This window comes from Tamandua tetradactyla, chromosome 9 (genome assembly GCF_023851605.1).
Source record: "Tamandua tetradactyla isolate mTamTet1 chromosome 9, mTamTet1.pri, whole genome shotgun sequence".
Lineage (NCBI taxonomy): Eukaryota > Metazoa > Chordata > Mammalia > Pilosa > Myrmecophagidae > Tamandua > Tamandua tetradactyla.
Window position 1 is genome coordinate 49237252 of NC_135335.1, and position 27258 is coordinate 49264509.

The 27258-nt window shown below is 46.8% G+C and overlaps 1 protein-coding gene and 1 non-coding gene across 10 annotated transcripts; one reads left to right on the forward strand and one right to left on the reverse strand.

The window, feature by feature from the left end:
* Nucleotides 1-33: 33 nt before the first annotated feature.
* On the forward strand, nt 34-26611 carry TRIP13 (thyroid hormone receptor interactor 13). 9 transcript variants are annotated; one of them, XM_077116791.1, is made up of 17 exons: nt 493-621; nt 1060-1225; nt 1337-1475; nt 1608-2118; nt 2588-2717; nt 3485-3540; nt 3936-4026; nt 4404-4469; nt 7665-7737; nt 12921-12984; nt 15629-15715; nt 15988-16094; nt 16492-16569; nt 17102-17255; nt 22384-22496; nt 25139-25208; nt 25721-26611. In XM_077116791.1, exons 4-17 carry the CDS (start codon nt 1786-1788, stop codon nt 25814-25816), a joined length of 1518 nt encoding a protein of 505 aa, XP_076972906.1. In that variant the 5' UTR covers nt 493-621; nt 1060-1225; nt 1337-1475; nt 1608-1785; the 3' UTR covers nt 25817-26611. The 9 variants fall into 9 exon arrangements, 8 of the variants coding, with proteins under 8 accessions (XP_076972909.1, XP_076972911.1, XP_076972906.1 ...); XM_077116790.1 differs by having other exon boundaries at nt 1337-2118; XM_077116792.1 differs by having other exon boundaries at nt 1337-2118; nt 22384-22466.
* Nucleotides 18308-18414, reverse strand: LOC143647424 (U6 spliceosomal RNA). Its single transcript, XR_013158051.1, has one exon. It is a non-coding gene; the product is annotated as a U6 spliceosomal RNA (small nuclear RNA).
* Nucleotides 26612-27258: the final 647 nt, after the last annotated feature.

A 27258-nucleotide genomic window follows, 5' to 3' on the forward strand; every position in this document is an offset into this window, starting at 1 on the left:
AGAGGCGGCGCGCGGAGCGCGGCAGATTTGAACGGCGGGCGGGGCGAGCTGGCGGCGGCCACGGGTACCGGGGACGCGAGGCGGCGGCGGGCACGCTCTGGCCGGGTCCCCGCTGCACTCTGCGGCGGCGCCATGGATGAGGCTGTGGGCGACCTGAAGCAGGCGCTGCCCTGCGTGGCCGAGTCTCCGACGATCCATGTGGAAGTACATCAGCGGAGCAGTAGGTGAGTCCGGTCCGCCGCGCAGACCGGATCCCCGCTGTACCCTAGTCCCAGCCCGAGCCGACTTGGTCCGATTCTCGCGGTACCCCAGGCCTAGCCTACTCCGAGCGGCCGAGCCCAAGCCGAGTAGACCCGATCCTGGCCGTATCCCAGCCCGAGCCGACTTGGTCCGATTCCCGCGGTATTCTAGGCCGAGCCTACTCCGAGCGGCCGAGCCCAAGCCGAGTAGTCCCGATCCCGGCCGTATCCCAGCTCGAGCCTGAGCCGACTTTGTCCGATTCCTGCCGTTCCCCAGTCCGAGCCTGATACTCAGAGCAACCGAGCCTGACTAGCAGACCCCGACCCCAGCCCCGCCTGAGCCTGGGTAAAAGGGCCAGATTACCAAAAGCTGTGAATTATGGTCAGTAAATTTAGGATTTGCACTTCGCCTAGCGTTTCCCAGGCCTTTCATTCCCCGCCTCGGGGGTCTAGACGCCTCCTAGCCTGGGGGCCAAGGGGTGCGGGTCTCTGCGGGGGTTGACGGGCTTGCTTGAAGTGCAGGGTCCCAGCTAACACAGGCAGGCTGGGCCCTCCTCCTGTCCAGGACCTGAGGCTCTGCGGGCCTGGGCCCTGGGGTGCTGCGGGCTGTGGGCCTGCGCCCTGGGGTGCTGCGGGCTGTGGGCCTGCGCCCTGGGGTGCTGTGGGCCTGCGCCCTGGGGTGCTGCAGGCTGTGGGCCTCCACCCTGGGGTGCTGCAGGCTGCGGGCCTGGGGTGCTGCGATTGAGCCTCTGCCTTCATGTGGGTTAAAGTCCTAGTCTTTAACTTAGTTCTTATGTGCATATTTTGTTTCTATTATTAGTACTGCAAAGAAAGAAGACATAAAGCTGAGTGTTCGGAAGCTACTGAACAGACATAACATCGTGTTTGGTGATTATACCTGGACTGAGTTTGATGATCATTTTCTGGCCAAGAATGTGCAGTCTGTGTCTATTGTTGACACGGAGTTAAAAGTTAAAGACCCACAGGTAAATTACTAATTTGCAATGCTATTTAGTAAGTATCAATGTGTATTTGTTTGGAGCTTTGATAACTGTACCACGAGGCCCTGGCCAGCTCATCTGTTTGGGCTTCGGCAGGTTTTGGCTGACTTTCAAGAGCCAGGTGCTGGGAGCAGGATATGGCCCTGGTGATGGGGCACTCAGTATGGTGGGGAGACAGCCTGGCCAACAGATGGAATACAGTGCCCAGGAGGGTAGGCTGTGCTCTTGAGGCCACGTGAGTAGGGTTGCAGTACCGTGGGCTTAGGGTTAGGCACCCCACGGCATGCTGGGGTCACAAGGGAGGGCTGGCCTTCAGGAAGCCACAAATCTAGTCCCAGGAATACACCACCTTACCCACATCTTACAGGGTTCGTGTTGGGAAATGAGGGTGGCTTTGCGTGAGAGGAGACGCCATGGAAGAGTCTGTCACCGCTGTGGGAACAGCTCAAGCCCTGAGCCTGAGGAAGACATGCCTGTCACAGGTGCACTGTCACCGGCTCGGCACTCCTGTCTGCAGAGGAGGCCCACCTCCCTGAACGGCGTTCATGGCGCTGTCCAGCTACGTCCCCACGGGGGTCTGCTGCCATCCCCTTGCTTGTGGTGGGCATAAAGGATGCAGTCACTTTAAACACTCTTGGGGAGTGACAGATAGGCATGGCTCAGCTGGAGGGTCCAGTGCTGTCTGTCCGCTGTTGGCGCTGCAGTCCTTCTCAGCAGGTGATTGTGCAGATCTAGAAGCAGACTTATCCCATGCTGTTGAAATGCACAGCTGGATGTACTGTAAGGGTGCACCGGAAAGTCCAGTAAAATACGATACAGCCACTGAAAGGAATGAAGTAGGTTTCCATCTACTCATGTATGAGGATCTCCAAGCTACAGTAAGTGGGAAGAGGCACAAGGCACAAAACCACGTGATAAGATTAGTTTCTGTTACATACATGTGAATGAGTGTGCCATATTGTGTATATATATATATATATATATATATATATATACACACACACATATATACAGACACATATATATGGTCACGTACCCACAGACACACGTGCACATCTTTGTAAAATATCTGTCGGGTTGGGATATATGGAACTTAAATATTCTGCATTCCTTGTTTGCATTTGTATCAATAAGCATGTGTTACCTTTGAAATTATAAAAAAATAGTTTTCTTAAATTGACATAGGCCTCAAAAGGGAAGGGGGATAAACATTTTAAAAAGAGCCAATCCTGGATTTGAACTAGAATAGCCCTTTCTCTTTATTTTTGGACTTCAGCATCTCACATCTGTAATTGAGAAGATGTTTTAAACACACAAACTTAGTTGATTTTTTTCCTTTCATCACAGCCCATTGATTTGAGCACATGTACTATTGCACTTCACATCTTCCAGCTGAATGAAGATGGTCCCAGCAGTGAAAATTTGGAGGAAGAGACAGAAAATATAATTGCAGCCAATCACTGGGTTCTGCCTGCAGGTACAGTGCAGGGGTGCAGTTCATGGGGCCGCAGAGGGCAGAGAGGGTGTGACCCCAGGCTGGACTTACCAAGCACTCACAAAGAAATGTCTGTTGAGGATTTTCGGGTATTCTGTCACTTCTGAAATGGAAAGCATGGCACAGATGAGCAAAGTAAAAAATTTCCAATCCCACACTGCATTGTTCTCTTGGACGGGAGTCTCAGACTACATCTAAGGAAGACTTGTTGAGGTGCCTCGTTCCATCCATTCAGGGTACCCTCCCTCCTACTGGCCTGTCTTGGGGTACCCTGCTGGACTGTTCCCTCCTCCTAACCTGTCTTGGGGTATCTGCCAGGCTGTTCATCCTCCTAGTTTGTCCCAGGGTACCCTGCCAGGCTGTTCCCTCCTCCTAGTTTGTCTTGGGGTACCATTCGGGCTGCTCCCTCTTCCTGGCCTATCTCGGGGTACCCTGCTGGGCTGCTCCCTTCTCCTGGCCTGTCTCGAGGTACTCTGCGGGGCTGCCCCCTCCTCCTGGCCTGTCTCAGGGTATGCTGCCAGGCTGCTCCCTCCTCCTGGTCTGTCTTGGGGTGCTCCTGCTCAGTTTAACTAGTCATATGTGATTTGCATGTTTTGTGTCTTTAATTAGGAGAAATTTTTAAGATGTAACTTCCCTCTAATCGAAATATTAAGCTGCCTTGCCTGGATGAGTGGACAGTACTGCAGACCTGACTGCTAGGGGTAAAGCTTGCTTTTCTATAATTACATCTTTGGGTAATTATCTTACAGCTGAATTCCATGGTCTTTGGGACAGCCTGGTGTATGATGTAGAAGTTAAATCACACGTAAGTTGCTGCACTTTTTCCTCAAGACAGCCTACCTTTTGAGGTAGACTGATGGGCTGATCTCCAGAACCTCTCTCTCAGCACGTCAGACTCACATGGATTTTGGGGACCCCCGACCCTACAGCCCCATCCTGGATATCTTCCTCTCAGTTGTTTTAGGAGTCACCTTGTTTGTCCTCTTAGGTTCAGCAGTAACCAACATCTGCTCCTTGGGCTTTATGGTCCGTTTTGAAACAAAAGCCTCTTAGAGCCTCAGTGGGGGTTTAGTGGTGAAGTCTCTTCAAAGATGGCCTTCCTTCTTGTTCATTCTGTTCATTAAAAACAAGCCCTATTAGCACATGTTTACTGGGGAGCTTTGCATTCTGTGCTCTTCTTTTTTCTTTTCTTCAACCCAGCTCCTTGATTACGTGATGACGACCCTGCTGTTTTCAGACAGAAATGTCAACAGCACCTTGATTAGCTGGAACCGTGTGGTGCTGCTGCATGGTAAGATGTGCTTGTTTCCTTTCTGTAAGATTTTCATTTGGACCTCTGTTCTGCTGCCACGAGCTGCAGCCTTTTACTTTATGAAGGGGCCAGAGTCACCCTGGAGTGCTCCCTCTCTATGGAGCAGATCCATTAGTCTTCACAGTTTTTATTTGGCTGCTGATTACTATTTTATGACTTTTTTGCAATATTATTAAACTTATCAAATAACTCTCTGCTTTATTTTTCCAACTGATTGTAAACCCTTTAGGATAGAAATTGCCTCACATTTCTTTGTAGTATCCACAGAGCTTCACTTTGTGAATAAGAAAGTGTAAAAACCATATTTTAAAGAGCTATCTTATTCTTCTCAGAAGAAAACTGGTCATTTTTTTCAGTGTCACTGGATAGCAAGAGGACAAAAGGATTGAGTGGAATTGAAAGAAACTTTGAATTGCAGCCAGGTAGAAGCTCTAACCAATTAGTCTCTTTATACCAATAAATGATTATATATGTGCTCATATATGATTTTAGAAAAACAATTATCTTTTAAATAGCACCTATCCCCTGTGTGCTGTCCTAATGCCAGGATCAGAGTAGGGAATGTATATTTTAGTTAGTGAAATAAATTGCCTTTTCCACTTGAAATTGGTTATTTCCCTTTTAGTTACAGGAAATACCAAAAGTTAGGGAGACTTGTCTTGTATGCACTTTTTGTTGGATGAAGTCGTCCTCCCACCTTGGTCACCCCGGAGCTTCCATAGGCTTTGTGTCTGTGGCACATGGGGCCTGGGGTTGTTCAAGCAAGGGTCCTTGCCTTAGCCATGGTTCAGCCTGGGATACCAGATGACTTAGAAATCTCTGCAGAGAAAACAGGCACTGTGGGCTGCACAGACAGCACGTGCCCATGCTTTGAGGTCCTGAGATGGGGGATCCCTCTGTCTCCGTTTATCCAGAAAGGTATGCTCGCCCTCCTTGGGGCCTGAACCGTGCCTTGGGCAGTGTGGAGTTTCTAGGGCGAATGGGGGAAGAAGAACTGAACCAAGAGATGGTGTCAGCGAAAACCAGAGGATGTGGGGCCAGAAAGCAGCTTGGGCTGGGGAGTATTACTAGAATCTCTGGGATCTGAATCCATCAGGCCAAGGTTTTCCGTTTCTACTGAGGGAACAGCAAGAATTTAGTTCAATGATAGCAGACATTTGTCGGCATGCCCTGTGCCCAGGTGTCCAATTGGCTCCTGGTGATTCGATACAGTATCAACTCGTGGGAGGCATGTGCCAGGAGTTTCCCTTATGCTTCAGTGTGGTGAGTGCCTGGGGGCAGGTACAGGACAGTCACCTGACCTAAGACAGGTTGGGGGCTGGCCATGAATGTCAGTGCACACAGACAGGAAGGGACGGGCCTAAAGGGCTTCTAGAAGAATATCCCAGGATTTGAGGGGAAAACTGACTGACTGGGGCTAGATTGAGAAGGAAAGAAAGAGGAGACAATGCTTAGCTAAGGTTTTATCTCTGGCTTTCTGAGAGAAAGGGGGCCATTCAGACCTGACCAAGAACCACCTTGGGAGCATGTTGGATGTCGCCTTGGTGTGTGACCAAGACCAGCTTTCCAGGAGGCCTGCCCTTGCACTGAGCCTGTCCTGTGCTGCCACACAGACACGTGGCTGTTGGCTACAACTTGCTCAATGCCTTCCCCCAGGCAAAAAGCGCAGCATAGATAGACAACAGCGAGAGACCATCCAGAGGGAAAGCAAAAGAAATAGAACCTGAGGATGAGACACAGGAAAATTGCACCCACTGAGGAAAAGCATTGGCAGAGCAAAGGGAAAGAGGGATAAACAGAGAGGCAGGGGGGAGGCTGGCAGTTAGGGGCATTCCTGGAAGTGCAGGGAAAGTCATGGTCCTCCAGTGGGCCTCCGATCCCCTGATGCTGGTCCTAAGGAGGCCCCAGTGAAGAGGCTGCCAGTAACCGGGGGTCAGATTGCAAAGGGCTAAGGGCAAGTTACTGGGAGAGTGGCTGTTCGGATGAACAAGAGGACTGGAGGCTGGGGGGGAGGGAGGACCCAGGGGCCTGTTTTCAGGTTAGGGAGGGGAATGCTTGTGGGCCTAGAGAGGAGCAGTGGGGGTGGAGAGCATGTCTGGCTCCAATTGCACTTGCTCAGTCTCCCTGGAAGCTAGTACTGCACTGGGACCTTGACGTGCAGGTCCGCTCCGCATACCACCTGGGTCGCCCTGTGAGAGCAGTTGGCAGGTGCAGGGCCACCAGGCTCCGTGCTCAGCAGCACTCAGCCGGCAAGTGGGGATGAGGCTGGAATGCAAGTGGCCTGCCTTTTGCAGACCCTCCCATGCTTTGTCTGCACGCTGAGCCCTCGACCTGGCTCGCAGATGCATTGGACAGTTTCAGGGGAAGGCAGGCTGGCATGGAAAACTTAGGGTATTCCCATTAAAAAACATACGATTTCTCTGAACTTGGGTTTCTGACCACACTTAGCCCCCACTCCAGTCTGACACTGCTGGCTCTGAGCAGCTGAGGCCTCCAGGTGCCATGTTCTCTGCTTGGCTGCTTCTCATGTTTACACAGTCTGCTGGTTTCTGTAGGTATTTGGGTGGCGGGAGGTAGAGGCATGTGTTGAAAGACACGAGGTGGAAGGATTTAGGAGAAGACCAGCAAGCTTTCAGGGCCAACTGCCCGAGACGGGATAGTGGGGTGTTGGCTCACCTTTTGAGAAAGTGCAAAAGAGAAAGGTGAACATTCAGAGAAGTATGGCTGATACCAGTTCACATAACTCAGGAGATAATTACATTGTTACTCCCTCAGTTGCTGTTCTTAGAGCAAGTTCTGTAGTGAATTTGGAAGGTTGTACTAAAAACTTCAGTTTTTCTGTAAGCTTAGAAAACTCATAAACACTCAAAGATTTTTAAGTTTTCTTTCTCAGTTGACCAGAGGGACGCAATCACTTCCCTCAGCTATTTACAAAGTGAGGCAGTTTAACAGTGTGGAAATGGGTGACCAGTAGTAAGGGGGGGGGGGGGGGAGGCATGTGTCTGAAAAGTGCGGCCTTGGAGATTTTCAAGTATATCCATAACACTTTAGAGCCTTAGAGCTGTAAGCAGAAGTTTTGTAAGTAAACAGCAGTACTTGTGTTGATACCATTAATAGCAGTAAAATCTCCCAATTGTGTGTCTTGTGGATAGTGCAACTACTAGTGTTTTGTACTCTCTTAAAAACACATTTGCTTCATTTTAATGTATTAAAAAAGACCACAGCCCCTTGACATCCTAGTTTTAGATTGCTTTTCACTTTGTTTTCCCTCTAATTTCCAGGCCTCTTTTCCTGTCTCTAATAAGGATTCTCCCTTCTGTCACAGAATCCAAGATTCTGTACTTATCCAGTATCACTTCCTTATATTATCCTTAACATAATATGAGATAACATATTATGGAAGTGTTGTGTTAAAATATATTTAATATATCCAAACTTAAAGAATGCATTATGTGTTCATCTGGTAGTTACTGTGTTTTTGTTTTCTTCCTTCTAGTGAAAATTTCCATGTAAAATGTTTTGGACCATATACATATTTAAAAAAAAATAAAATCATATTCCTGTAAAAAAAAAAAAAAACAAAAAAAAAAAACACATTTGCTTGGATTTTGTTACAGGTCCTCCAGGAACTGGGAAAACATCCCTGTGTAAAGCATTGGCCCAGAAATTGACCGTTAGACTTTCAAGCAGGTAACTTTTGGTAATTTAAGAGAGCAGGAGAGCAGAATAGGATTGTTTATGTTTTGTTATAAGATATTAAACTGTTTTAACTTTTTCTATCATTTTCTATGAATAGTAGGTTCTTCTTCTTCAGTCCTTTTATATTCAGCATGTCCTGCCTTAACTAGGATTTCTGTCTTTTGAGGTTTGTTGAGATTTGTGCTATGCCGCAGCACATGGTCTGCCCTGGTGCACTTGAGGAGAAGGTGTCTCCTCCCTCAGTTGTGTGGAGCCATGTGTTGATGCCAACTCACATTGCCCAATGACCTTGCTGGCTTTCTGCCTGCTTGTTTACCACCTACTGGGAGTGAGGGCTTGTCTGTTTCTCCTGGAATTCTGTTCTGTGTTTTCATCAGATGTGGCAAATAGTTAGTCATGATTTCTCCAACTAATGTTCCTGCCCTCTGCCCATTTCCTCCAGTTTATTAACGTGCACGTTACATTGTTTGAGAATGTCGCAGGCTTCTGATGCTCTTTCTTTTTTTCAGGAATTTGTGTTTCTTTTGGATGGTTTCTGTTACTACGTCTTCATATTCACTGGTTTTCTGCAGTGAATTTGGATAGAATTAATCTGCTTTTAATTCTATCCAAAGAAATTTTACGTTTCTGTTAGCACATTTTCTTCTTGGAGGTTCTGTTTGGCTCTTTGAATTTTCCACTTCTTTCCTCGTTTCTTATTGAAGTCCTTTAGCAGCTTTGTAATGGCTGTTTCAAAGATCCCGTCCACTAGCCCCATCATCGTGGGTGTTTCCAAGTCTGTTGTCTGGGGCTGGTTTCTCTTCCAGCCATGGAGGAGTTTCTCTGCCCCTCAGCTTCTCAAGCAGGGTGTTTTTTTTCCGTTCTACATATATAATCAGTAATTCACAATATTATAACATAGTTGCACATTCATCATCATGATCATTTCTTAAAACATTTGCATCGATTAAGAAAAAGAAATAAAAAGACACCAGAAAAAAATTCATACATACCATACCCCTAACCCTTCCCTTTCATTGATCACTAGCATTTCGCTCTACTAAATTTATTGTAACATTTGTTTCCCCTATTATTTATTTTTATTCTGTATGTTTTACTCATCTGTTGATGAGGTAGATATATATAAAAGGAGCATCAGACACAAGGTTTTCACAGTCACACAGTCGCATTGTGAAAGCTATATCATTATACAGTCATCTTCAAGAAACATTGCTACTGGAACACAGCTCTACATTTTCAGGCAGTTCCCTCCTGCCTCTCAGTTACATCTTGGCTAACAAGGTGATATCTATTTAATGTGTGAGAATAACCTCCAGGATAACCTCTTGACTCTGTTTGGAGTCTCTCAGCCATTGACACTTTATTTTGTCTCATTTCTCTCTTCCCCCTTTTGGTTGAAAAGGTTTTCTCAAACCCTTGATGCTGAGTCTCAGCTCATTCTAGGATTTCTGTCCCACGTTGCCAGGAAGGTCCACACCCCTTGGAGTCATGTCCCATGTAGACAGGAGAAGGGGCTGTGAGTTTGCTTGTTGTGTTGGCTGGAGAGGCCACATCTGAGCAACAAAAGAGGTTCTCTTGGGGGTGACTCTTAGGCCTAATTTTAAGTAGGCTTGACCTATCCTTTGTTCATATGAACAAACCCCAAGATTGGGGGCTCAGTCGATTGCTTTGGTTGTCCCCACTGCTTATGAGAATATCAAGAAATCTCCACTTGGGAAATTTTCCCCCTTTCTCACCATTCCCCCAAGGGGACTTTGCAAATACTGTTTTCCTCTCTGTTCAAATCACTCTGGGGTTTATTGGGTCATTACTCAGGACAAACCTACAAAATCTTATGTCTTACTCAAGGTTCCATGTACTTATGGTGTTCAGTTAAGCTGTCCACATAAGTTATATTAGGAGAACTGCACTAGTCAAAATATAAATTTTGTACCAAATAAACATTTTTTGCTTTAGTCTCACATAAGTTCAAATTTTAAAATCTCTCAAGCAGTTTTTTAATTGAATACTCTACCTTGTGATTCAGAATGCCAGCATTTTGTTATCTTCCTTTAAAGACTGTTGGGTTTTGTTTTGATAGGCATTTCAGATCCTCGTGATTTTGGTTTGATCCTTACGGTGTTTGTTTTTGAAGCCTTGTTAGGGAGCGGGTGGTGTGAAGACAGAAGGTCCCTTGGGTGCCTTGAGCGTTCGGTGGGCACTCTGCACCGAGCTGTGGGAATCTTGGAGCTCAAGAACCACTCAGCCTTTCCACCCTCAAGGCAGGCTTCTCTGACGTGTTTCAAGTCAGCAAAGACTCAGGGACCACGGGATGATTTCTGGAGCTTTGGTTCCTTACATTTCCCATCCCCTGAGCTTGTCTTGGCTTCTGCCCCCTGAGCTCATAGCTCTGCTGGACCTGGGTTCTCCTCCCAGAGCCTCACCTGGAAGGCACCAGGGCATCTGTAGGCTCACCTCCCTCTTGCGCTTCCCTCAGGGCTCAGCAGCTTGGCTCCCCTGCCTCATCAGACTTTGCTTCATGTGTTGTGTCTGGTTTTCTGGTGGTTTAAGGCGGGAGAGTAAACCTGGGACCTGTAACCCCACTGTGACTGGCAGAGAAAATCCTGGGATTTACTTTTATATACATATTATTTCTTTTAGAGAATGTCTTTTATTTCTACTTAGGGAAGTTGCTTTATTTCAATCTTTTATTTGAAGTTTAGTAACCTTGCCTTTGTTTTGATGAATGTATCTTATGTCTGTGCTTTAAAGATCCCTGGGACACTTTCTTAAACACCAAAAAACAAGGATAACGTTATAAGAAGTATAACTCATTCGAGTGCAAAGATCTGAACGTATGTATTCATTTTATAACTTAGACAATGGCGAAAGAAGCTTAGAAAGGCCTTTCTCCTAATTCTCTTAATAATCAAAATGTTTTATAATTAATTTGACTTATTGTTCAGTCCAGTATCAATTTCTTTAGGTTGTCTGTCTGTCCTTTCCTTTCCTTTTCTTTCTTCCTTTTTCTTTCCAATATTATCTTTTTTTCTTTTTCTCCTTCAAATGGAAGTCAGTGATACTTTCTGAAAGTACTTTTACTTCTGTGGACTTTTGTGTGAAAGAGACTCTGGATCTGGGGGTAGGCTTTTTCTTATGTCCGTCTCATTTGCATCTTTTTTTTTTTTTCTTTAATTGAGAAATAGCCACTCACATACCCTCCTACCATATTACACAATCAGTGGCTCACAATATCACCACATAGTTGTGTATTCTTCACCGTGATCATTTTTAGAACATTTGCATCACTCCAGAAAAAGAAATAAAAGAAAAAAAAAAGAATTTATACATCTCATACCCCTTTCCCGTCCCTCTTGTTGACCCACAGTATTTATAGCTACCCAATTTTTACCCTTTATCTCTTCCTATTATTTATTTTTTATCCTTTTTTTGTGTGTGTGTGTACTCATCTTCCCGTACTCTGGATAAAAGGCGCATCAGACATAAGGTTTTCACAATCACATTGTAAACACTATATAGTTACACAGTCTTCTCAAGAATCAAAGCTACTGGAACACAGTTCAACAGTTTCAAGTACTTCTCTCCAGCCACTCCAGTGCATCATAAACTAAAAACTATATAATGTGTAAGAATAACCTCCAGGATAACCTCTCGACACTGTCTGAAATCTCTCAGCCTCTGTAATTTTATTTTATCTCATTTCTGTCTTCCCCCTTTTGGTGAAGAAGGCTTTCTCAATCCCATGATGCTGGTCCCAGCTCATCCTAGGATTTCTGTCCCATATTGCTAGGGAGATTTACACCCCTGGGAATCATGTCCCCCGTAGCGGGAGGGCAGTGTGTTCACCTGCCAAGTTGGCTTAGAGAGAGAGAGAGAGACCGCATCTGAGCAACAAAACAGGTCCTGTGGGGGTGACTCTTAGGCCAAATTTTAAACAGGCTTAGCCTCTCCATTGCAGGAATAAGCTTCACAGGGGCAAGCCCCAAGATCAAGGTCTCAGTCTGTTGAACTTGTTGTCCCCACTGCTTGTGAGAATATTAGGAATTCTCCAGATGAGGAAGTTGAATATTTCCTCCTTTCTCCTCAGTCTCTCAAGGGGACTTTGCAAATGCTTTTTTACTGTTTGTCCAATTACTCTGGGATATATTGGGGCCTCATACTAATCTGGACAAACCAACAAGATCTTACATCCTATTCAAGATTCCATATAATTATGGTATTCAAGTAAACTGGCCATACAAGTTAAATTAAGTAATGCACTACCCAAAATACAAATTTTGCACCAAATAACCATCTCTCCCTTTGGTCTCACACAGAGGTTGAAGTTTGAAAATACGGGTATCATCTTTTACCCTGGATCCTGGTTTATCTTAGTCCTATCCAGATCAGCTTTGTTCTTATCTCTAGATTATAGTTAATCCGTATGATTGAGGCATGATAATATTTGTCTTTTTGTTTTTAACATTTCATTCAACATTGTCCTTAAAGTTCATTCACCTAGTTGCATGCCTCACAGCTTCTTTCTTGCAGCTGCTCATTTCTTGTTTGCTTTTTCTTGTTTCCTTTTATTTAGAAACAAAATGTATCCGGATTTATCAGTGGCTCCTGAGTGAATTGATAGATGTGAGTCAGTAGGTGTGGAAGTTGACTTGCAGCTGTCTCAGCATTTCCAGATGCTAGGGTTGGCCAGAAGTGATTTTGGGTTGGAGATGAATTGTTACCCTCCTTAGGGTTTTAGCTCATGCCAAGTTTTGATACTGATGTTTTGTTTTGTTTGTTGCATTGGAATACTTCTTAAACATAGAAACATAAATTGTGAGGTCAATTTAAAAAGCACCTTTTCAGTTAAAGGTGTTTGGTATTAATCTCATATTTTATTTTTTATTTCATAGGAATAAGAGGGTTTTAATTCTTGCTTTAATTCAAATGAGGCCGTCATTCAGTTTGAAAACCTCATTTGCTGCAGAACAGGACTACTGATTGCGTCCTGGCCGAGTTTTCAGAATGATTTAGTGAACTCAATTGTTTAAATTCTTGAAGTTATAATTTGAATGTTTTAATGAGTTGCTGATTCCCAATGTGTTGGGAAGCTGAGAAAAAGCAAAGGTGGTTTACCACTGAGGGCAATGACATTTTACTAATTTGTGAGAAAATTTTCTTTTCTATTATCTTAGGTACCGCTATGGCCAATTAATTGAAATAAACAGTCACAGCCTCTTTTCTAAGTGGTTTTCAGAAGTAAGTATTAAATATTAATTGTAATTCTCTCAGATTGTCAACCATTGTAGTTGAAAGTGTCCCGTGGGTTAGGTAAATTTCTCCAAAGCATTTCAGGAGAGAAGTAGGTGAAGTGGGAAGTGAGCAGTGGGCCTGACTACGACCAGAGGGTAGCTCAGAGCAAACCTGTCCACTGGAAATGGCTCGAGGCCTGGGCAGGGCCCCAGTGGCTGCAAGTACAGGCGGGCGTGGGCTCCACCCTTTCTCCCTGTGCCGCCTCCACAGGCGACGGAAGATGGGGTAAAATGTGAACTCTACTTATGAAGGGAAAAAACCACTGGCCTCACCTGTGGGAAACCAGAAGACACCTGCTCTGGGAGCAGGCAGAGTGCCTGGGCTCAGTTGCCGGTGCCTGGGTGAGGAGCTAGAGGCAGTCCAGCACGGAGGCAGGTGTGCCCCTAAACGAGAAAGAACAAAAGCTGAATGGTACAGTCTGCGCCAGCAAAGTTTGTTCTAGCATCCTAGGTAGGAGGTTGAACTCTACAGATAATGGCGGTCCTTTAGAGATCCTGACAGAGTAAGTCGGGCTTGCTGTGAACTGCACTCGGAACTTGCACTGAACTGCAGCGTTCAGTGCTGGAGGTCACTGCACAGTGGCAGCAGGGGCTTCAGAGGAGCGTGTGGCCCAAGAAGGTCATGTCCAGACAAGATATCAGTTGGGCGAGCAAAGAATTTGAGAGCACAGCCCCTGAGAAACCATGATAAAAATAGCTAGGAAATTAAACCCAGCAAAGAAAAAGGTGACCTTGAAGAGCTCAGCAGTGGGGAAGCTTTGGTTAAAGGGCTTGTGGTGAGCACTGAATCCAGAGAACTATGAGCTGATGCTAAACTTCTACAAGGTCTAGTTAGAAAGCCATGTGAATGTTAGGCGTCTGAGTCCCTGTTGAATTCCTGGGAATGTTCGAGGGACTGTTTTAAGACGTAGTGAACAAAACCAAAATACACTATAACTGAATTATCAATTGCAGAGTGAAGAGAAATAGAAAATTGAGAAGGTACTAGTGTCCTTATTTTTCATAGCTGGGAACTAACCCAAACTACCTTTTTTTTTATTTAAGAAAACAAACAATACACTTAAAACCACTAAAAATGGCTATCTTAGTTAGCTTAACCATAGGCATATTAAAATAAGTATCCATATAATCATTGTAAAGCCTGTCCTTGAGCAGTAAGTTTCATAAGCTAATTTAAAATTAAGGCAACAAGGAAAAATTCTACAAATTCAGATAGCAGAGTTCTTAAATTCTAAGTATTAAACACTTAGATACCATTATATCAGCTGTCAAAATATCAAGTAGAAAGTTCTTACAAATATCTGCATTGCTATAGTAATGACCTATGTTACTAAACCTTTTCCTAATTTCAGGAAAATATGAGGATACAAATATTTTTACCATTAATATATGGAAATCTTAACCACCTAAAATGGATATCTTGGTTAGTTTATACATAGGCATGTTAAAAAATATATCTAAGTAATCAGACTACCTTCTTTTTAAAAAAGATTCCACATTTTTATATTTTAAAAAAATCTCTAATCCTTTATGGCTGTTTTTAAAAGTCTAAAAATATTTTTTTTAATAAAATGGTGAAGTGTTTATTGGAAGCTGTGTTTTCTTAGTTTCTTCTGTTATACCTACGTAGAACAATTTAATATATTTTATTAAAAATAGCTGGTTTCTGTTTGTAGTGGCTCACGTGGTGCTTCATGTAATATTGTGCTATTTTGGCTGGTGGGCTTTGGGGCGTTTACTCTTTCCACTGTGCTTTTGCACCTGCCCGTGTTGTCTGGTCACACTGCCGTTGGCAGGCACCGTTGGCACCCCCACTGGTTCCTGCTCAGTACAGCCCACATCTCGAAACCAGGAAGACGCGAGCACTGAGCAGCACTGGTGTGGGGGTTGGAGGCATGGGCAGCCTTGCCAGGTACTCACGCACCGTCAGGCCACTTGCCTCCACTGACAAGGTGGGCAGTGCCACAGGAGCCATCAGGCCCGCCCAAGCCCATACTCTCTACCCTTTGCAGAGCAAGGCTGCCAATTACTTTTGTAGAAAGCGGGGGTGGAGTGGGTTTTGGGCTCCCTGCTCCACCCCTGGCGCTGCCACTCTGCAGCCTCTGAAGCCACCCAAGCCTGTGACCTGCAGGGATGACTGTCTTCTAACCAGGCTGCTGGCCAGAGGTGCCAGTGTGCACAGGCCCCTCTGCGGGGCGACGTGGGTTGGGCGGGCTGGGCCAGGGGGCCCATCCACGCGTGCATGTCCATTCTTCCCTGTGTTCCATGAGGACGGCCGGCAGGCGAGAAAGTAAGGGGGAATCAAGTGTGGCGGGTGACCGCCCTCCATGCTGTGAGGTCTCAGACCAGGGCAGGTTGCACACTCAGGTCTCAGCTTCCTGGCCCTGGCTCAGCGGGGGTGTGGCTGCCTGGGCTCCAACCCGCTGCCCTTGATCCTATCACGCCCTGCAGTATGGTTCAGGAGAGCTGGGTGTAGGGGTCCGAGCAGTGTAGGCCTTGTCTGAGCGAGGCCCGGCCTTCCAGTCTCCCTTGCACAAGTGCCCTGATGGAGTATTTCTTGCAGTGCAGCTAAAGAATGTGTTTGGCTCTAGAGTGGCAAGCTGGTAACTAAGATGTTCCAGAAGATCCAGGAGTTGATTGACGATCGAGACGCCCTGGTGTTCGTGCTCATAGATGAGGTAGGATGTTCAGATGGTGAGCCTCATGGTTGGAGGCGACTGGAGAGCCCAGGAGCCTCTGCCTATGGCCAGGACGCACTCACTCACAGTGCTTGTGCTGTGCCCTGGGCTCCCCTGCGCTGGGTCCAGCCTCAGCAGTTACGCTTGGATTGGGTGTGCAGAACCCACCCCCACCCCAGTCACTGGGCTCCTGGCAGCCTGCGCCACACTCGCATACGTTGATCCATTCACTCAACACACTCGCAGACACGTCCCCGTGGCTGTCCCCTCAGGTGGAAAGCCTCACGGCAGCCCGCAATGCCTGCAAGGCAGGCACAGAGCCTTCGGACGCCATCCGCGTGGTCAACGCCGTCCTGACCCAGATCGACCAGATTAAAAGGTAATGCTCTGACTCTCACTGGGATGGCCTCCCAGAGACCCGTCCTGCTGGCACAGCTCCAGGCCTCCCAGAGACCTGTCCTGCTGGCACAGCTCCAGGCCTCCCTGCTCAGCTCCTCTGCGTGGTAGAAATTTGCACAGAACAGAAGTCTAAAATATAAGTGATGCATTTGAGCATAGTTCTGATACAAACCAGCATTTGCTGGGGTGGAGGGTGGCATGTTCTCCCAGCATCCAGGGGCAAGGATCCTCTTAATCCTACACCAAAGCCATCCAGGCCTTTGGGGCCGAGTCCTGATGGAGGCCAGGAGCAAGTAACAGCTTCGTCAGAGCCTCCTACTCCTCGCAGTGCGTTAGCACTGCCTCTGCTGGCCAGGCCCCCCACGTTTCTTCTCCAGAATACTCCTCTGGGTACTTGGGAGTCCACAGCGTTCCTCAGAAGCGTGTTTGCTGAGTGCGTATGGAGTGAGAGCCAAGTAAGTTGTGCCATGGAGTGTTTTTATCTTGATGGCATTTTAAAGTAGAGAGTACCCTAACTTCCTGAGAAGCATTTGTCTGGTGGAGTCAGCTGGAGAAGTTACCTGTCCCTTGCCTCTCGTCGTCCTTTAACAGATGAGCCACATGTGCGAGGCTGACTCACACTTGGTCTGTTTCCTCCTCCTTGCCCCTTTGCTCCTCGGGCTCCCATAAGCTGGCTTTTCCTCCTCCTTCCTGGATCTGATCCTTGTTGCTCAGTTTTCCTTGATTCCACATAGTCGAGTGAGAGTGCCCAGGAGGTGAGGGCTGGGCAAGGTGGCAATTCAGGAAGGGGAGCGCTTGGTGAGTGGTCAGGTGGACATCTCGGAGCGCTTTCCGGGAGGCCAAGCTGGAGCAGAGAGAGCAGGCCTCTGGCCAGTCTGCCTGCATGCTCGGGAGCAGCAGGGCTGGACAGACGGCACCTGACAGCGCCCCTGCGGCCCCCCTCGCAGGCCAAGTGGAGCGACGGCGACCCCGCCCCTCTCCCTGCAGGCATTCCAACGTGGTAATCCTCACCACTTCCAACATCACTGAGAGGATCGACGTGGCCTTTGTGGACAGAGCCGACATCAAGCAGTACATAGGGCCTCCCTCAGCGGCAGCCATCTTCAAAATATATCTTTCTTGTCTGGAAGAATTAATGAAGGTGCATCTATTTTTCTTTATTCCCATCAGTAGATCTTGCATGTGTATGTGTGTGTTTTTAATTTTATTTTTTTTGGTAGTAAAATATATCCATTTTAACCATTTTTAAGTGGACAGTCCTGTGTCATTAACTGCATCAGCAAGGTTGTGTGCTGATTTCCAGATTTTCCTATCCTCCCTCCCTAGCCCTGGGAACCACTATTCTGCTTTCTGTCTCTGTACATTTTCCTGTCGTAGGATTTCATATACTAGAAGTCATGCAGTATCTTTTTGTGTCTGACTTATTCATTCAACACGATGTCTTCAAGGTTCATCCATGTTGTCACATGAATTTCATTCCTTTTCAGGACTGAGTGATGTGCTGTTGTCTATAAACTCATCTTGTTTACCCACTCAGTGGCTGATGGACACTTGGCTTGTTTCTACCTTTTGGCCATTGTAAATAATGCCGCTGTGAACACTGAAGGGCAAATATCTCTTCGAGACCCTGTTGTCAGTTCTTTTGGGAATATATGTAGAAGTAGAATTGCTGGGTCAAATGGTAGTTCTGTGTGTAACTGTTTCCATAGCAGCTGCACCACTTTACCTTCCTGCTGACACAGTACGAGTGTACCTACTTGTCAAGTGTTCCTACTTGTCCTCCTTGCCAACGCTTGTATTATCTGTTTTTTTTTGAGTAATAGTGGTCTCTCATCCTAGTGTTCATTTGCATTTCTCTAATCATTAATGATGTTGAGCATCTTTTCATGTGCTGAAAAGATGTGTGTATCCTGTTGTTTGCAAATAGAGATAATTTTACTTCCTCTCCAGTTTGGTTGCCTTTTCTTTCTTTCTTTTTTTTTTTTAAACTTTTTTAATTGTGTAACATATATACAAAGCAAAGAAATAAAAAAGCAATTGTTTTCAAAGCACTCTAACAAGTAGTTACAGGACAGATCCCAGGGTTTGTCAGGGGCTACCATACAGTTCTCTGAGATTTTTCTTTCTAGTTGATCCATAATATAGTACACTTCAGGGATAGGGCTTAAATATTTTTTTTTCATCACAGTTGACAAAAATATGGAACTCTTCACGAATTTGCGTGTGTTCCTTGCACAGGGGCCATGCTAATCTTCTCTGTATCATTCCAGTTTTAATATACGTGCTGCCAAGGCAAGCACCTTTTATTTCGTTTTCATGCCTCGCCGTTCTGACTAGAACTTCCAAATAACATTGAATAACAGTGTGACAGTGGGCATCCTTGTCTTGTTCCTAATCTTAGGGGAAAAGCTTCAGTCTCTCAGTTTTAAGTTAGCCATGAGTTTTTCAAATATGCCTTTTATCATGTTGGCAAAATTTCCTTCCATTACTCATAGTTTTTTTTTAATGTTTTTGTCATAAAAGGATATTAGGTTCTGTCCAATGCTTTTGTCATGGGGTATAATCTGTTTAATTTACTCTTGCCCGAATTTTGATGAGGATTTTTTGCATCTGTTTCATAAAGGGCATCGAGCTATAGTTTTCTTTTCTTATGCTGTCTATCTAACTTTACCATTAGGGTGATGCTGGCTAGAATGAGTTAGCCATTCTCTTTTGGAAGAGTTTGAGAGGGGTTAGTATTAACTTTTCTTTAACTGTCTGTTAGAATTCATCCCTCAAGCCAGTCAGCCTGGACTTTTCTTTGTTGAAATGTTTTTTATTACTGACTTCCATCTCCTTACTTGTATAGGTCTGTGGGTTTTCTCTTTTCTTCTTGAGTCAGTTTATGTATTTAAGAGTTGCTAGGAATCTTATTTCGTCTAGGTTTTCTAATACATCTACCTAATCTGGCATATAATTTTTCCTAATACTCTCTTATAGACCTATTTGTTCCTGCAAGATTGGTAGTAATGTCCCCACTTTCATTTCTTTTTTTTTTAGGGAGAAAATTTCATCTTTATGTTTGCTTATCTCTAAATTGAAATTCTACATAACCAACAGTCCCTTTTAGTTTTAGCATATGTGACTTTGTCAGTAATGGATTTCAGAATTATTTCCCTATAACATTAAATTGTCATAGAACATCTTTCTTGAAATATTTAGTTTCTTTTTTTTTTGCATGGGCAGTCACCAGAAATTGAACCCTGGTCTCCAGCATGGCAGCAAGAACTCTGCCACTGAGCCACCATGGCCCACCCCCGGAAATATTGTTTACACTCATTCTGTCTTGAAATTAGATTCTGTCATTTAATAGATAATAAAGAAGCATAGCTATTGCTATATCAGTATTTGTTCAATATTTCTGTATTTCAGTATAATTGGTTTCCTTTGTAATTCTATTCATTTTGATTTACACATTTAAAATATTTTGAGAATGGTTCCATATACTTCACCAGAGTGCCAATGAAATTCATGCCAAATGTAGGTTAAGAGCTCTGTTCAAAATACCATGTATGTACCACTGTTTCTTAGGTTCTCAGTTTTGGCATTTTAAACATTTTCTGTTATAGAGAAGAGAATTCAGCTCATTTATGCCATCCAATTGCCTCTCTTTGTCCCATCCAATGAAATAGTTATATTACTCTACCTTGTTTCTCTATTGGTTATTTAAAAAAAAAACTTTAGTTTGAAATAATTTCAAACTTATAAGACAGAGGCAAAAATAATGCAAACCTAGACTCCCCTTCTCCCAAATACACAGATCTAACAACTTAAACATTTTGCCACGTTTGTTCTATCAGTCTATCTGACAAACATCTACCTATCTATCCCACTTTCATTTTTGATATTGGTTATTTGTGTCTTCTCTCACTTTTTCTTTTTCAGTCTGGCTAAAGGTTTGCCAATTTTACTGATCCTTTCAAAGAACCAGTTTTTCATTGGTTTCCGTGATTCTCTCTATTGTTTTTCTGTTCTTTATTTCATTATCTCTAATCTAATCTTTACAGTTTACTTCCTTCTGCTACTTTGGGTATAGTTTGTTCTTTTTATAGTTCCCTTAGCTTTGAAGATAGGTTATTGTTTTGTGATCTATCTTTCTTTTTTTTTTTTTTTTTTTTGTAGGCTGTGTTTTTTTTATGACAGGGGTCACATTTCATTCTTTTTCCATGTGAGTATCCCCTTATCACAGCATCATTTTTGAATTTTTGTTTGTTTGGGAAGTGCATGGGTTGGGAGTTGAACCCGAGTCTCCTGCATAGCAGTCGAGAATTCTACCACTGAACTACTCTTGCACCCTCTCTTCTTTTTTAATGTAGGCATTTCCAGCTATAAATTTCCCTCTGAGCACTGCCTTTCCTGCATCCCATGTGTTTTTGTATGTTGTGTTTTCTTTTTCATTGATCTCTAATTTTTTTCATTTTCCTTGTGATTTCTTCTTTGCCCTCTTGGTTGTTTGAGAGTATGTTCTTTAATTCCCACATATTTGTAAATTATCCAGTGTTCACTCTGTTATTGATTTCCATCTTCATTCCATTTTGATCAGAAAAGATACTTTGTATGATTTCATTCATTTAAAATTTATTACAGTTTAATTTGTGGCCTAATGTAAGGTTAGGTTTCTGTATCAGAGAGAATGGTCCGTGTGCACTCCAGAAGAGTGTGTGTTCTGCTGGTGTTGGGGGGACATCTCTTAGGCCTAATTGTGTTGTTGAAGTCCTCTCTTTCCTTATTGATCTTCTGATTAGATGTTCAGTCAATTACTGAAAGTGATAAACTGAAGTCTCCAATTATTTTGTCAAACTACTTCAGTCTCCATTCCTGTCAAGTTTTGCTACTTATATTTTAGGGCTCTGTTGTTGGATGTGTATGTGTTTATAATTGTTGTATCTTCTTGTTGGATTGAACCTTTTATCATTATAGTGTTCTTCCTTGTCTCTTACAAGTTTTTTGACTTAAAAGTTTATTTGTCTGAAAATAACAGCCAGCCCACCTATCTTTTTGTTACTATTTGCATGGATACCTTTTTCCATCTTTCACTTTTAGCTTCTTTCTGTCTTTGTAACTAAACTGAGTCTCTTTATCCAATTTGCCAATAGTTTAAGCCATTTGCATTGAATGGTTTTGCTCAAATCCCTCTAGAGAGTTTTTCTTTTTTGACTATTATACTTTTCAGCTCCAGAATTTTTATCTTTTTCCTTTTTATAATTTTCATTTCTCTTATTTCATTCAGACCTCATTTTCCTAACTACTTTTAGTTCTCTGTGGATTCCTTTAGCTCACTGAACTTGTTTAAGACAGTTGATTTATAGTCATTGACTAATAGTTCTAACGTATGCACTTCCGCAAGGATGGTTTCTGTCACATTCTGTTTTTTCTGTGAATAGGCCATGTTTTCCTGTTTCTTTGTGTGTTTTGTTCATTTTTTGCTGAGAATAAGATTCTGAGTATTATGTTGTGTTCATTCTGGAAATCTTCTCCCACTTCTCTGGGATTGCTGGTGTTTGCTTGTTGAAGGCTGAAGTCATCTGTTTGTGATTTTTCGTAGCTCCTAAACAGGGAAATGAAAGACAAAAAAAAAGGTACTATATCTTTAGGCTCAGACAGGTACTGTCTCTGCCTCTGAGACTAAAGCAGTGGCTACCCTGCCTTTGGCAGCCAGACCACACCCCCTGGATTTGGAGAATGGTGTCCTAATAGCCCATTCTGACATGGCTGCACTAACAAGTGTGGATTCAAACAGTTCACGCCAGCTCTGTACTGGTTTTGGGGGGCGGGGGGGATGGTTCCTGGAACTTTCTACTTCACCATCTTCAGTCCTGTCTCTGGATTATTTCTTTTTATCCCTGAAGAACATTTCATTGTTTGGAGGTACCAGTTTATCCATTTACTGTTGAAGGATATTTTGGCTGCTTCCAGTTTGGAACATTTATGAATGAAGTTGCTGTAAATACTTGTGGACAGGTTTTGGGTGGACAGAGTTTTCAGTTCCTTTGGGTAAATACCTAAGAGCATGATTGCTGGGTCATGTGGTAAGACTGTGCTTTGTAAGAAACCGCTGGGCTGCCTTTTGGAGGGGCTGCCGTCAGCTCTGCGTTGTCAGTCCTCTTTGCAAATGTGTCTGCAGATGTGCTGCGGCTTGTGTTTGACTCTTCAGAGGAGCCCCTTCTGCTAGCAGTAGTCTAGGACCAGCCTCTCTTGCCTGTCTCCACCTCACCTGTGTCTCTCTCTAGTGTCAGATCATCTACCCTCGGCAGCAGCTGCTGACTCTGCGGGAGCTGGAGATGATTGGGTTCATCGAAAACAACGTGTCCAAGTTGAGTCTTCTTTTAAGTGAAATTTCAAGGTGCAGATTTTAATTTTGAACCCAAGAAAAGTCCATTTGCCACAGTAACTGAGGAGCCATACCTGACTTTGACATCTTGAGCAATGCTCTGGGGGCCCAAGAACAGGGGTTGAACTGGACAGCATTGTGTGTGTGCTGGGGTCAGGCACTCCCTCAGCTTTCTGGGCCGTGGGTTCCTGGACTGGAGAGTGGAGGTGAGCCCCCTCCCAAAGGTGCCGTGGGTCATACAACATAGATAACATTCTCCCTCCCCAGTAAACCGACATTCAGAATCAGCCCCCTGCTGCACCCAAGTGCCACACACTGGGAGGTAGGAAATGGGGCGAGATGGAGGACCATGAGTGAGTGGTTGCAGGTTTCTGCTCATTGCTTGGAGTGACGTGTGTGGTCCACTGCTCTGGGTGTAGAGAGATGGGCAGTGCGTGAGAGTGAGGTTTTGCAGCTAAGCATACCTCCAGGTCCAAGGCGAGAGAAGGGAATGGCCTTTGCGGATTCAGGGATCAGAAGGAGGACGGTAGATGGTTGAGAATCCATTAGGATCTAGGTAAAGGAGAAGAGACGCCAGCAAGGGCAAGGTTGTGCTGTGATCTAGACTCCTTGGATCTGGTCACCAAGCAGAGAGTAGGCGACAGCTCAGGGAGGCGAGGGCCGGGCTGGGGAGCCCTGACTTTCCTTTGAGGGGAGTGAGCCTGGGCAGCTTTGAACGAAGGGGTGGCCTGAAGAACCCGTTGCTTTTTAAAGGTTTGGGATTATTTGTTGAAGAGATTTAAACTGGTTGAGATGTAGGCAAGGAAGAGCAAGAGACATGCAAAAATAAAGAAGCTGCAAATCAGCCTAGTTATTTGGGGAATCTAATGTGCACACATCATTCACTCACTCGTTCCGGCAGACCTTGCACTCTTGGTCCGAGTCAGATGCAGCTGAGGGACCCTCACTGCCTAGATGAGGTGGGGCCAAGGCAGGGCTGAGACACGAGGAGGAGGTTCCTAAGCAGCAGAGGCAAGGCGAAGAGCAGTGCTGTTCGGCACCGGGGGTCCCAGTGTCTGCTGGGACTCAAGGCCAGATCAGCGAGAGGAAGCTGCTTGGTAGGAGCAGAGGCATGTTGGCTGCACTTCACAGGTCTGGCCTGAGCGTCCCGTCCAGCTCACAGTCATGGCGAGCTCACAGGGCGCGCCGTGGCATGGAGAGAAGGGAGGAGTGGATCGTGTCCAGCCAGGCTGTGGCTCGGCGCTCGCAGTGGCTGTCGGGCCTGAACTGTCTGCACTTTACTGTTAAGTCGTGGTTTCGTTCACCCTGGGCCAACACCCTGGACACTCCCTTTTTATGAGGTTTTGTGGGGGTGTAGAAATGAAAGAGGTGTAGCTTGGTCATTGCTATCACCAGCAGTTGGCTGGTTTGCGTGACTGTGAGCCTCTCATTCAGTCCCGACTGCCCCAGGCAAGCGATGTGGTATCCCATTTCCCGGGAGCTTGGGGGCTCCTTGGCCTGTGGACAGTGTCTCTCCTGAGGTGGCTTTGTCCCTGAGACCATCTGAGCTGGGGCGAGGGCCAGGCCACTGTCTGTCCCCAGTGTCCCTGAGCCTGCTGGATCATTGTCCTGGCACACCCTCCCTTAGCTACTGGTGGAAGCTGCTGGGGCCAGTGCTGCTGTCAGCACAGACTCGGGCACCAACAGATGTCTGGTCGAGTGCTCTTGAGAAGCCTCAGCCTTGGGGGTGGGGTGGGGTCTTCCTGTGGGTGAGTCTAGGGTCTGGGAGGGGCCCCAGCTGAGGAGTGCAGGGTGGGAAGGCATCCAGGCCAGAGGAAAGGGCAGGAGCAGGTCAGGGAGCACCTGAGGACAGGTGAGGCCAGGGAGGAGTGATATGTAGGTCCCAGCAGCACGAAGTGGGCAGTGGGGGGACGTGGGAGGTATCAGGAAGCGACGTTAGCAGGTGTCTCCTGGGTGGCAGAGGTGATCAGGTGCCCATGGGGTTTGCTGCACAGAGATGCCTGTGCACTGCCGGGTGGAGGGCCCCCAGGGTAGAGGCTGTGGCCAGGGAGGGCCCCAGGATGAGGGGTGCTGCCAGGCCCCAAGGGGAGGTGGAAAGAAGGAAGCCAGCGAGCACATGGCCCAGTGAGTCCGGGGGCTCCAGCGTGGGTGGGCTGGATGGTGGGAACCTTGGGGAGCCTGAGCACCCCCTGCTCGCAGCTGCCTAGGAGTCCCCAGGAGTTGGAGTGGGGGGCACCTTGCAGGAGGTGAGGTGAGAATGTGTCCAGCCACGCTTCTCGTCTTACCTGATGCAAGTGCTGGGGCTTTTGGCAGGAAGTGGCCAGAGGGCAAGGGGGCCACAGGGGGGGATCATGGGGTTGGAAGACCTCATGGAGGGTGGGGGCAAGTTTCTGGAGTGGGCAGAGGAGGGCATGTGTGGAAGGAGGGGGCCATAAAGGTGATGCCATAGAGTGGAGGGCCGCGGGGTGGGAAGGTTGGTTGGGTTGTGAGGGGGCTGGCCGTTGGGAGCTGCTGGAGGACCCACCCGAGTGCTGGCTGAGGGGGAAGGGGCAGAGGCAGGGAAAGGAGGGGCTGAGGGGTCCCGAGGCAGTGCAGGCTGGGCTGGTACGCAGGGCCCCTCGCGGTGGCAGCCGCTCACTGCCCTGTCCCCGCAGGAAGAGCGAAGGCCTCAGCGGCCGGGTCCTGCGGAAGCTGCCCTTCCTGGCCCATGCGCTGTTTGTGCAGGTGAGCCCCTCACGGTGGTATGCTCCACTCCCCTGCTCGCCCACACGCTCCCCTTATGGCCTGGCACATGCACACCCCTGGAGGCTTGGGTCCACCCCCAGGGCCTTCTCTGCCCTCCTTCAGGAGCCTTCCCTCGGGGCGGGGCTCGGCTTCTCCACAGTGGTGACTGGGAGCCCCACCCCTGCTTCAAGCAGCCCAATGGCCCGATGTGGCTGTCCTGCCCCAGACAAGGAAACACGCTGCCCGGGATAGTGCCCACCAAGAGCAGAGGCCGTTTGGCCTCACGGTGGGGTAACCAGCAGTCTTCGGGCTCCCACACAGCGCCGGCTGCTTGGTGCCTTCCACTCCCTCTTGGCACAGTGGCTTCCGGGCTGGGGGTCAGAGGCCGGTGCATGTTGTCCATGCCAAGGGCAAGGCCTCCCTGCCCCTGCCTAGCTTGGGTGCCCGGTGGCCGTGGTTGTGCAGGTGCGATTGTGTGTGGCCCTGGTGCCCCCACACCTGATCTCTTTCAGGCTCCCACCGTCACCATCGAGGGCTTCCTGCACGCCCTGTCCCTGGCCGTGGACAAACAGTTTGAAGAGAAGAGGAAACTCTCTGCCTGTGTCTGAGCCCCATGCCCGCCAGCAGGGCCTACTGTCCTCAGCAGCCCCCCTGACAGCACAGCCACCCGGACAGCACAGGCCCCTAGACAGCACAGGCTGGGCACCGAGGGCCAGGGCTGGAAAGGCAGCTGGCACCAGTGGCCTCTCAGCCCACCCCCAGAAGGATGCTCAGTGGCTGCTGGGTTGGGTTTGCCTCTTAATATTAAGAGCTGTCCCGACATTTATTCCCACCTCACTCCCGGATGACCTGGCAGAAAATGCCAAGTTTTGTTAAGAACAGAAAAAAAAATACAGATCTTAGAAAAAAGAGATGACATAACCCTAAAAAAGACTAACCATAGCATTTTCAGATGCTATATACATCTAAGAGGTATCATCTGTTTTCTATTGCACGCTTGTTTTATTTAACACGTGTACTCAGACTAATGTAGAAGAAAAACTACTTCTAATGTTTAAAAAATAGTGAAAAAAATTGGAGGGGAAGTGCTCCTTTGTTATTAACTTGGTCTGTCTGGGGGTGCGCTGCTTATGCTCACTTGGAGTCTGTTTGCCCGGTGCATCTCGTGGCCCAGCGGCCCACTACCCTCTTGTGGGTTTTTCTGCCACCTGTTTTGTTTGATGAGGTTCATGTCTCAAATGAAGATTAACATTAACACAATGTAAAATTGGTCAATAACTGCCATATTTCAGGGATATTATGTTTTACTTTTATCTCATGCTAAAATAAATTTCATGTTTTGTACATGAAATCTATTTTTTAAAGAAAGTGATATCTTTTGTTGCACAACTTTTTAAGTATTAAAGTCCTTTTTTTTTCATAATTTATCTTGATTCTTTTGTAAGCTGCTCTCCCAAATAGGTTGTGTTTTATGTAATGGTTACTTAATGGTTCCTTAACATTCAGCCTGTCCTTGGTCTTGACTTCGTGGGCACTTCGTCCCCTGTGAAGGCGGATGCCCGTTTGACGGAGACCGCGCGGAAGGGGCCGCTGCCCTCTGGCGTGCAGAAGGCGCCCCTGGGACTGACCCGAGTCCGCAGGACCCCCGAGCGGCCCCTCCTTTCCGCGCGGCCCCGCGGGCGAGCGCACCCCAGAGGCCCCCTTCCCGGGGCACGGGGCGATCCGCAGGGGAAGAGGCTGTCGCACAGCAGTTTCAACATCAGGCAACGTGGGGGCGGAGGGCGGGCCCCGCGCGGGTCTGGTGGGCGGCGCGGCGTGGGTGCCGGGCCCCGCGGGGTGTGAGGGGGCCGCGGGGCTTGGCGTGGGGGCCGCTTGCCCTCCTGGCGCAGGTTGGTGCGGAGCAGCTCCCCGCAGTCGCGGCTGAAACCTGCGGGGCCGCGGTGGTGGCGGCAGGGGCCACAGCGGCTGAAGTTCCTGCCGGGTTGGGAGCAGCCCCGAGCGGGGCGCGCTCAGCTGGTGAGTTCCCTAAGGACACGTAGGCTGAAGTTGC